This window comes from Malus domestica, chromosome 01 (genome assembly GCF_042453785.1).
Source record: "Malus domestica chromosome 01, GDT2T_hap1".
NCBI lineage: Eukaryota > Viridiplantae > Streptophyta > Magnoliopsida > Rosales > Rosaceae > Malus > Malus domestica.
The window spans coordinates 9,294,949-9,304,914 of NC_091661.1; the positions used below are offsets into that span (position 1 = coordinate 9,294,949).

Below are 9,966 nucleotides of genomic sequence, written 5' to 3' on the forward strand. Positions count from 1 at the left end.
GGCCCAGTGGCCTCATCCGGTTTCGATGCAAAGCTATGATTTTCTTCCTTCTTCTCAACAACGAGTAGCCATTTGAAAATTTCAAGCTCCAATTTTGGTTTTTGGAGGAGGACCTATTTGTGCTGACAGGTTTTAAAGCCGTTGGAGTGAGAGAAGCTGCAAAGTAATGTAAGAGTAACCCCATTAAAGCAGTTTTGAAACTTCTAATGTCAAATGCCTAAAAGGGAAGGTATTTTTATAAGGAAAACTAATGAAAAAGGTTTGAAAACTTTGAGTTTTAACGATAAGGACAAAATAAAGGATAAAGTGAATAGTACCAAGATTGACTTTTTAGTGTAAAAATGTGGTTTTTCGTTAAAATGAACAGTACCGTAAGCTTTTCGTTAAAGTTCCCATTTTTCTAAGGGAAAAAACTGCATAGTTTTGTACTTATTTTAGTTAAAAAGGGTATATTAGTAGTTTTGTGTTAAATTTTGGTTAGAATGATAATAAATTATAAAAATTGATTAAAACTTTATCGAGTCAAATTTTGGTTAGTTTTCCAAATTTTCCGTCAAAACAGAAGCAAAAGGCTCTTAATTTCAGATCGATTAACCAGGAAAAAAAACTCAGTGAAATGGAGGTGTACGGGCAGCAAGTGGTTCTGTTAACTGGGTGCTCGGAAGGGGGGATAGGTCACGCGCTGGCACGTGCGTTCGCCGCAGAGGGTTGCGTGGTGGTGGCGACGAGCAGGTCAGTGAGATCGATGGCGGATCTTGAAGGGGACTCGCGATTTTATTTGCAAGAGTTGGACGTGGTTTCCGAGGAGAGCGTGGAGAGGGTGGTGTCGAATGTGTTAGAGAAGTATGGCCGAATTGATGTGGTGGTTAACAACGCTGGGGTTCATTGTGTTGGTCCACTCGCTGAGGTCCCTCTCTCTGCTCTCCAACACACTTTTAACACCAATGTTTTCGGTACTCTCTCTTCCAACTTGTCACTCGTCACTTCTGCCCTTGTGATCGATCTTTGATTTATACTTGCTGATTGTCTCTCCTCTTCGTTCATGTATTGTCATATCATTCTTGGTTTCCTTTTGTATTGGGGTAATGTAAACTCGGTAAGTGATGTCTGCACACCTGTTTTTTCCTCTTGTTTACTTTTGTCACTTGATTTTATTTGGATTTATTCAATTCAAATGTCAAAAATTAACAGGTTATGCACCGGTTGAAACGAGGTGTGTAGAAATCACTTTCCTGTGAACTAGTTTATGGATGGATAATTACATTGGTTTTCGCTCAAATTGTGTAAGAGGGAGTGCAAATGTCACTCCTAGATAATACGGAGATGAATGAAAGATGACATGCATGACATCAATCTTGGGTCCATGTAAGCCAAAAAAACAACGGTTAACTTGACGGTTCGACTGATTAAGACGGTAAATGTTGAACGAACTAGTAACTTCAAGGGTTGTAAGTTTTTGTATGCCATGGACCAAATGTTACATGCTCTTAACCTTGAGAAAGACTTCTCATGGCACGGAACGCCATGGTTCTTGTGTACCCGTGCCATGGAAGTTTTGGAGCGGTGCAAAGTACAATTAACCCTTCTTCTAATTATGTGAGAAGTAGAAGAAAAAGGTAGTCGGTGTCATGTGTTAGCATGGAGCTGAAATGGATACATGAATTTATGTGGCTACCAATATTATGTATATCTGTTTTCTTCATCTTGTTTCTCCATTAGTCCAGGTTCCTTTAAGCGTAACAGAACTGCAATCATAGTTATGCATCTTCTGAAATCTCATCTTCTTAACTGTTGCGAGTGCATATATTCAAAGGAAAGGGATTGCAATCATCTATTAGTGTCAATACAACGGTGTCATCGTGCTCCAGACTCCTGTAAAAGTCGCATTGGATCATTCTTTCAACAACATTCATCTTCTTTTGACTTTTGTATGCAATGCAACAGCTTGTAAACTTAGATATGCTGATTTCGGAATATGCATTGCCTCCGACAAACTGCAAATTATATATCACGACTCAGGAAGATCACGTTGCTAATCTTAATGATAATAAAGATTAGTCATTAGTCATTCCATTCTTGATCAAGGTTGTGCAGATGGATAGCATGTGTGCTTTTAGTAAACATGATGTTATGCTATTGCTTAGGTTCCATGAGGTTGATACAAGCTGTTATCCCCCACATGGCATCAAGAAGAAAAGGAAAGATTGTAAATGTTGGAAGTGTTACTGTTGCGGCGCCAACACCGTGGGCTGGTGCTTACACAGCATCCAAAGCTGCTCTTCATGCACTCAGTGATTCTTTAAGGTTTGTGTTTTGTGTTTTGTGTTATGCTCGGTAATGAAGTTTTGTTTACAAACCTCGTACTAGCAACAAAATAGTTCCTAGTTAATGAAACGTTTTGATTTTTCTGGGATTTCATCTGAAGATATCATCTGTTTGTGGGGAATAATGTTAAGATATGTAGTTGAACTTCTCTGCGAAATCTTCCCAGTCGACCTACACGTTGGCCACATGAATTTGTCCAATTTTGCACACTGCTTTGTCGTCTTAATATTGTTTTATTTCGCCAGTTTATGGTTCTAACCATCCTCAAAATATCAATGTTTACTAGATTGGAACTGAGGCCCTTTGGAATCAGTGTGATCACGGTTGTACCTGGAGGAATTAGATCAAACATCGGACGTACTGCTTTGGCCAGCTACAACCAGATGCCCGAATGGAAATTATACAAGCCTTTCGAAGCAGCAATCCGCGCCAGAGCCACTAGCTCACAAGGTCCTAAATCAACCCCATCAGACGAGTTTGCAAAGAAGACTGTGGCTGCCATTCTGCAGAAGAATCCGCCGGCTTGGTTCTCCTACGGTCACCTCGCCACCATTTTCGCCATCTTATATCATCTGCCACTCTTCGTTAAAGATTTTGTATGGAGGAAAGCAATGAAATGTTGACTTGTTACTTTTTTTTCTCTTTGTTCATATATCTACACTACGTGTCTGCGATCTCCTATACACATTGTAAAGACACTTCGTATGAGATTTTCTTTTGGTTACAATAACTACCCAAGATTATTGTAAGAAAACCTACAATTATAAGTTTATGTCAGATCCGCAAGGGGGGAAATTGAGAGATGAAACGCGACACCAAAATGAATAAACAAAAATTTGATCTCACTACAGAATGCTTTTCCTCAAATTTCACTTTGGTTATACTGCCTACCTAAATTATTTAAACCTCACATTTGTTACACTGTCTACCTAAGTTATCAAACTCACTGAGAGTGATGAGGATGAGCATAATACACCATTCCGGGTGGCTGCTGAAGTGGCCGGAAACTAGGAGCGGGTGGAGGCGGCTGAGTTAAGGGTATCAGTTGCTGCTGGCTATTTTGTACAGGCTGCTGATTCATTTGCAGTGGCTGCTGAGCCAAAGGCACCATTGGACTCACCATATGAGGTGGGGGAGGTGGTGGCCCTAGAGGCAAATGTGGAATGCTACCATAACCATACGGGCTCATGACCCCTCCTGACGGCTGTAAATATTGTTGAGATGGCGGGTTTGGAAGCATGTGAAATTGACCTTGAGATGTTGGGGCTTGATTCTGCAGTTGGGGAACCAACGCTGATTGGTATGAATGGTTTGGCTGCACAGAAGGCGCTTGTGATGACATAAAAACATTGGCATCTGAAACTGGCACTGACCTCTCAGGTTTGGATATTGAATTGGTGCCCGGCATAGACGTGGAGGGCTTTGTCAGACCAGCATTCTTCGCTTCTTCAGCAGCAAATGTTGAAAGAACAGAAGTCATAATCAATTGAGAAGAACTTGATGCAGCAAGCTTGTCTGCAACCAAAGCTGCAATGGCTGCAGCTGATTTCCTAGGTGTTTGTCCGCCTATAGAATTTCCATCAGTTGAAGGACTGGTCGCACTTGATGGTTTAAACACATAATCTTCATCATTGAGCCGCTTCCGCATGTTGGTGGCTTCTTCTGCCTGTGCCTGTGCCACCTACAGTCATCAAAACATAACATATCAACTTCGGAGTCAGGGGATACCTTGCACTATTGTCATAATAATAAAGCTAACTAATGGTGTTCCAGCTATCTATACCAACTGCAATCAACCACTAATGACAGAGAAAGACTCATGTTCTATATACTTTGACACAATACGACAAAAACCATGTGTAAAATAATTTCAACATCAAATAAACTGAGGCGACAAGATAGTATGCTTTAAGGAATTACTACACCAGCATGTCAACTGTTTTAATATACTGGATGATTTGCATGACCTCATAATCACAACCATGGTTCTGAAAACTAGCCTGATATCAGTGCAAAGCGAACTTTCAAGAATGGGAATTGAATGCATCCACTACCACAAAGGTCATTGAAAACTTGACATGACGCAATCGGACCTGGCCAGCTATAAACGGGCTACATTTGGGTGATTTCCAAGTCCAACGGAATTGACGGCCAGGTAGTAAGAAATAGACTACGAAATTAGATAGAGGGGATTAGATATGCATTTCATGAGTATTGCAAAGGCATGTGAGAGGGATTTGAAAATGACTACTTGGAAGGAATCATTTACAAATCCCTCATACATGCCTTTGTAATTCGCATGGTGCATTTCTAATCCCCTCTTACATTTTGTAGTCCATTCCTTGCTAGCTTGGCCTCAACCCCTTGAAACTTGAAAACCCCTCACCCAAACATAGCCTACATGTTGCGCCCATGAACAGCTAAACAGGTTATGACTTGGAGTACACAACAACAAAACGGGTTATGAATTGGAGTACACGACCACAAAGTTCTTTCTCAGAACAGCATCAAGAGCAATGAGAGAGCAGGCCATCATTACACAAAAAAGTCCTAATGTCAAAATTCTTCTCCGTAGTTGATTGCTCTAGAGAGATTTGGTGTTTCTCATATTTTACAAGAAATGCTTACTTATAAATTTGATCATATTAGAGCTCGCCAAGAAATACTTGGTCCTACAATCATTGGAGGAACGATACCTAAACCTGAGGATGCTCCAGAATCAGTTCAATTGCTCACTCGAGAACTACGATAACTCTTCAAGTCGTTTAAGATTGAAGGCAAGCCATGTACTAGAAAAGAAAAATCAAGGCAAGCCACTGTAATGGAAAGATGAAAGCCCATTAGAATGTCACTTTCTTGCTTTAGGAAGTGTGGCAGTAAAACATTTGGTCCAGATTATCTCGGAGAATTCCAGAGATCAAAACTCACACCAACCAAATGAACAGTTCCAAAAGAAAGAAAATGATGAGAGGTTCTATCCTGTTTTCATTTCCGTCTTCTCAGAACTTCCACCTGCCTGTGGAAGAGGACAGTAACTCGTTGTATTCATTATTTTGGGTGCTATGCAGCTCATAAATGAGTCCTACACATCCACCCATTTATATTACCTCTTAATTGCACTTGAATGATCAACCGATTCAGGTCCATGACCTCAATTGGGTCTAGGAAATTTAGCTGCCGCTTCATGTAACAGTTCTGGTGGTCAAGTGGAAGCTACCTTATGACATAAGAGGTTTTCTAGCATTCTAAAACATGAAAATAAAATGTCCCACAGATCCATCAAACAATCTCCCAAGAAATACTATACAAGCAAAAGCAATATTCTACACTAGCGCAGTGGATTGAAGAGGAAGGCCCCTAACCACTAAGGTAATCCACGACTAGCCCAAGAAATACTATAGAATCATGATCAAATGGTGAAATTTATAATATGCTAACATTCCCTTCTCTTAAAACTTTTCTTTTGTGGTCTGACATCTCTTAAAAACTTAATAGATGAAAAGCAGAAAATCCAACTTTTTAAAAAATATAATTATTAGAGGGCATACCTGCATATGAGTTCGAACGTTCTCCAGTTCAGATTCCTGAAAAGAGAAATGATTCTACGAAGTCAGCAAAAGCATACACCATGAAACAAAGTGTCTTGTTTAAGGAGCACTACATTCTTGCTTATTTGCATGCTGAATTGAAAACATACTCAATAATTAAAGAAAATGATAGTATGATTGGATACCTGTTCATGCAGAGCTTCTTGTAATTGAGATACAAGTGCTACTCTACTTGTTTCAACTAATTTAAGTTTATCGATACACTGCTTCAAAATATTTTCTTCCTCCTCTACTTCTTTTGCTAAAGTTTTCCACTTTGGATCTTTTGCTGAAGATAAAAGAAAATATGCATCAGAAACAACAATCTTAAAAATCAAGGCAAGATTCCATTAAAAGGATGTAATTTGGAAACAGCTGACAATATATACTGTCAATTACTCTAGTTAATATCATAAATGTTCACTGTATAGAATTGTTAGTTTACCATTAGTACAGGCAATGTCAACATCTTTCTCCAACTTCCTTACACGGTGAGCTGCAGACTTGCATTTACTCATCTCAGTATCTTCAGTGGGATGTTCACTGATCACCAAGTGAAATGCGGATACAATCTTCTCAGCCGGGCCTCCAATAGAAAGTTTCTATTTTCCAAATAACATGAAGTTAGAAATCTTTCAACAATTACAAATGTACGAGCAAAAAATTGAGCAAAGATTTATTTAAACAGGGATGGTAGTCCAAAAGAAATAAAATGAAGCAAAATGAGAAAAGTAAGAGCAGGCCCTTTTTCTCACCGTTCTGATAGAGCGTGAGTCTCTTTTTACAATTCTGACTGAACGTGAGCGCTTTTTGCCACTGAGTTCCAATGGTGGAGGCAGTTCTTCCCCAAGCATTAGTTCTTTGAGGCTCCTGGTACGAGACCCAAATACTCGTCTCTCTTCCCAAATACCAACCTATCAATTTTGTAAGCGACAACAAAGTTAAGCCATTCTGCTTTACATCTTAAAAGAGAATAATAACCAGTTGGTCAAATATTCTTAAATTGGTTCACATAATTAAAATTGCATTCCTTAGGCCAGGTAAAGAGGAAGGGAAGAAGATTTAAAAGAGAATACTGACCAAACCCAATACCCAACTCCAAATTCCAGAACTTGAATTTTCAATTACAGTTACAGGTCATGCTGTTGGTGTCTGGGTTGGTTATATGAAACAAAATCAAAGGAGGGTCTTACTAATCTAGATACAACTTTCTTTCCATGATCATCGCCTTGCTCGTGAACAACTTTGAGAGCGGCTGGAAGAACCTTCCAAAACTCAGCAACAAATTCGTTTCCTTTCCGCTTACTGTTCTGCAGGATGTCATTTGCAAGATACAAGAGAGGAACTTTCTGAACCATCTGTGCACTATGGAATTGTTTATCCCATGTTTCAACAACCAGTTCTGCTTTGCTCCGGTGAAATATGCACCAATGCGACAAAGCTTATTACAAGGTCAAGGCAACGCAGACATTAAGCATCACTTCCTCAGAATTCATACAAGATAACAACAAATATACACCTGGATATTGTTCTAACTCATCCTTAAAAAAAAAATTACAAAAAGAAAAGTGCTATAATCAAATCAACAGTATCTACATTCGCAACTCATTTCATCCTTGCTGCTGAAGCATCACCCCACCAATCTTGAGAGGCAAGTTAATGATACCGATAGGGTTAACTGAATGGTGTTGTGTGCCTACTTTGTCTAACTATCAAACCATGTCGTTGAACCACTAAACAAATTGAGAGTGGAGTAGCAATAAATTTGGGAAATTAACCTTTATTCGTTTATAGCAGCAACTCAGAATTTAGTTTCAGCTATTGTTTACATTTCGAACTTTAGCAAACTCCGTCAAAAGAGAGATAACTCAAAGTGTAACCCTATCAAGCAAGCATAACCGAAACAGAAAACCAGAAAAGCCAAACTACCAACTCCAGAGATATGTTAATTCATCAGTAAGGTCAAATAACAAGAAAGTCTCATTCAGAGAAAATTAAAAGGGCATTGCGAAATCCGCGAATGAAATAAATAAAAGAAAAAAAGGATACTTTCAATGCATTGCTGGGTGCTGTTGAGCTTGGAGAGCTTGTCTGCAAGTATCTGCTCACTGAATACACTATTCATATCCTATTCCAGCAATGCACTTTCACCACCCACCCCTCCAACAATTTATACAAAACAAAACGCCCCAAAAATCATTCGAAAACAACAAAACTCTTCGCAGAAAATTCAGAATACCCCACAAATTTTTCAACTTTAACCCTAAATTCGATGACGAAAGAGCTCTAGTTAGCGAAAGGCAGCAAGAGGATTGGAACAAATGTAGAGGAAGAAAGAATCAGAGTTGAGAAATGTTGCACTGGGGAATACGACTACGTCGAGCAAAATTATAGAATGCCAAATTTTTATGGGAGGTTAAGGCGGGATTGATTTATAAAGAGAAGAATTGCTGAATTTGCAAAACCCTAGAAACGGTTTTCGATTTTTTAGTTGCCGGTCCCAAGCCAAGAGAAACGTTTCAAAGACAGAGTTGAAGATAAAAAAAGGTCGTTTTTTTTTTCCTTTTATTTATTTATTTTTAATGGGGTGTTAGTGAGTTATAGGGACATTTGGCGCAATATTTTGACTTTTTGTTGAGGGAAAAAGTGAGGTTTTGTCTGAAGGGGTGTGCTATCTACACATTCTTTTTTACTTTTCACATACCTTCTGAGTTTTATGTCGTCGGAAATGAATTAAAGAATATCAAATGACAAAAATTAATGAGGAGTGTGTGAGAAGTAAAATAGAGTGTATGAATATCACACCCCTTGTCTGAAACACACACAACTAAAAATAGATATGCAAACAACTCACTCATCCCCATCGATTCTCTTTCTCTTAACAACTAACTATTTAACCTACTAATGTTATCGTTTTTGTAAACACAACATTAATTTCACCGAAATTTCGATGTCTACAGTTTTATTAAAAAAAAGAAAAAAAAAAGAAAAGCGAATCTCTAAGTTGCCAATCACGCTACAATTTAATGATATTCTTTTTCAATTTAAGTGAGAGGATTTAAGTTCAAATATTATAGATGCAAAGTTCGATACCAATTTGTTGCCTCACCCTTTAGTATAAATATATTTTTGTATCAAAAGAAAATCTCCGAATTACCCATTTTAAATGAGGACAAAATATTGGAAAATCAAATAATTTTTTACTCAAAAAAAAAAAAAAAATAGAACAACACATAAGGCTAAACAGTTTTTGGTCTACTGTCACATCTTGGCCTAGGTCCACCACATCCCGAGCCCGTTCCACCACCGTAGCATGATATTGTCCGCTTTGGACTTACCATTCCCCCACGGTTTTGTTTTTGGGAACTCACGAGTAACTTCCGAGTGGGTCACCTATCCTGGGAGTGCTATGGCCTATTTCTCGCTTAACTTCGGAGTTCCTACGAAACCCGAAGCCAGTGAGCTCCCAAAAAGCCTCGTGCTAGATAGGGATGGGAATATACATTTAAGGATCACTCCACCGGACGATGTGGAATGTTACAATCCACCCCCCGTAGGGGCCTGACGTCCTGGTCGGCACACTTCCTGGCAGAGATTGGCTTTGATACCATTCTTGTCACATCTCGGCCTGGGTCCACCACATCCCAGGACTGTTCCACCACCGTAGCACGATATTGTCCACTTTGGGCTTACCATTCCAATACCAACTAACACACCCCGACCCGGAATATCCACTGGGACTCCGAATCGAGATGTGCTAGCCGACACCTGAAATGTGACGAAGCCATAAAGTGTGATGATGTGGAAAAATTGTGAATAAATTTAAACCTAATAGTGCCTAAATACCAGAGTGCACTGGTGAGTGGGAATAAACCCATTGTATATGTGATGTTAGAGCATAAGTAAGTACAGAATAGTGAATTAGGAATCATACCCTAGAAATAATTTCCAGTATTAAGGATCACCACGAACCTTCGACGATAAGAAATCTCAGCTAAGTAGACCTGAAGGGTTCTTGTCACATCTCGGCCCAGGTCCACCACATCCCGAGCCC

General features: G+C 39.2%; 2 protein-coding genes across 3 annotated transcripts; one reads left to right on the forward strand and one right to left on the reverse strand.

Moving 5' to 3' along the window:
• The first annotated feature begins 479 nt into the window (after positions 1 to 479).
• LOC103437610 (short-chain dehydrogenase RED1) lies at positions 480 to 3,170 on the forward strand. The gene is made up of 3 exons (XM_029104262.2): positions 480 to 953; positions 2,145 to 2,304; positions 2,612 to 3,170. The coding sequence occupies exons 1-3, from the start codon at positions 617 to 619 to the stop codon at positions 2,946 to 2,948; spliced, it is 834 nt and encodes a 277-aa protein (XP_028960095.2). The 5' UTR covers positions 480 to 616; the 3' UTR covers positions 2,949 to 3,170.
• LOC103437611 (uncharacterized) lies at positions 3,121 to 8,483 on the reverse strand. 2 transcript variants are annotated; one of them, XM_008376093.4, is made up of 7 exons: positions 7,962 to 8,483; positions 7,106 to 7,353; positions 6,668 to 6,826; positions 6,358 to 6,514; positions 6,059 to 6,201; positions 5,874 to 5,909; positions 3,121 to 4,006 (listed from the first exon to the last, which is right to left on the reverse strand). In XM_008376093.4, the coding sequence occupies exons 1-7, from the start codon at positions 8,035 to 8,037 to the stop codon at positions 3,269 to 3,271; spliced, it is 1,557 nt and encodes a 518-aa protein (XP_008374315.2). In that variant the 5' UTR covers positions 8,038 to 8,483; the 3' UTR covers positions 3,121 to 3,268. The 2 variants fall into 2 exon arrangements, with proteins under 2 accessions (XP_008374315.2, XP_017188479.2); XM_017332990.3 differs by having other exon boundaries at positions 6,993 to 7,353; positions 7,962 to 8,414.
• Positions 8,484 to 9,966: the final 1,483 nt, after the last annotated feature.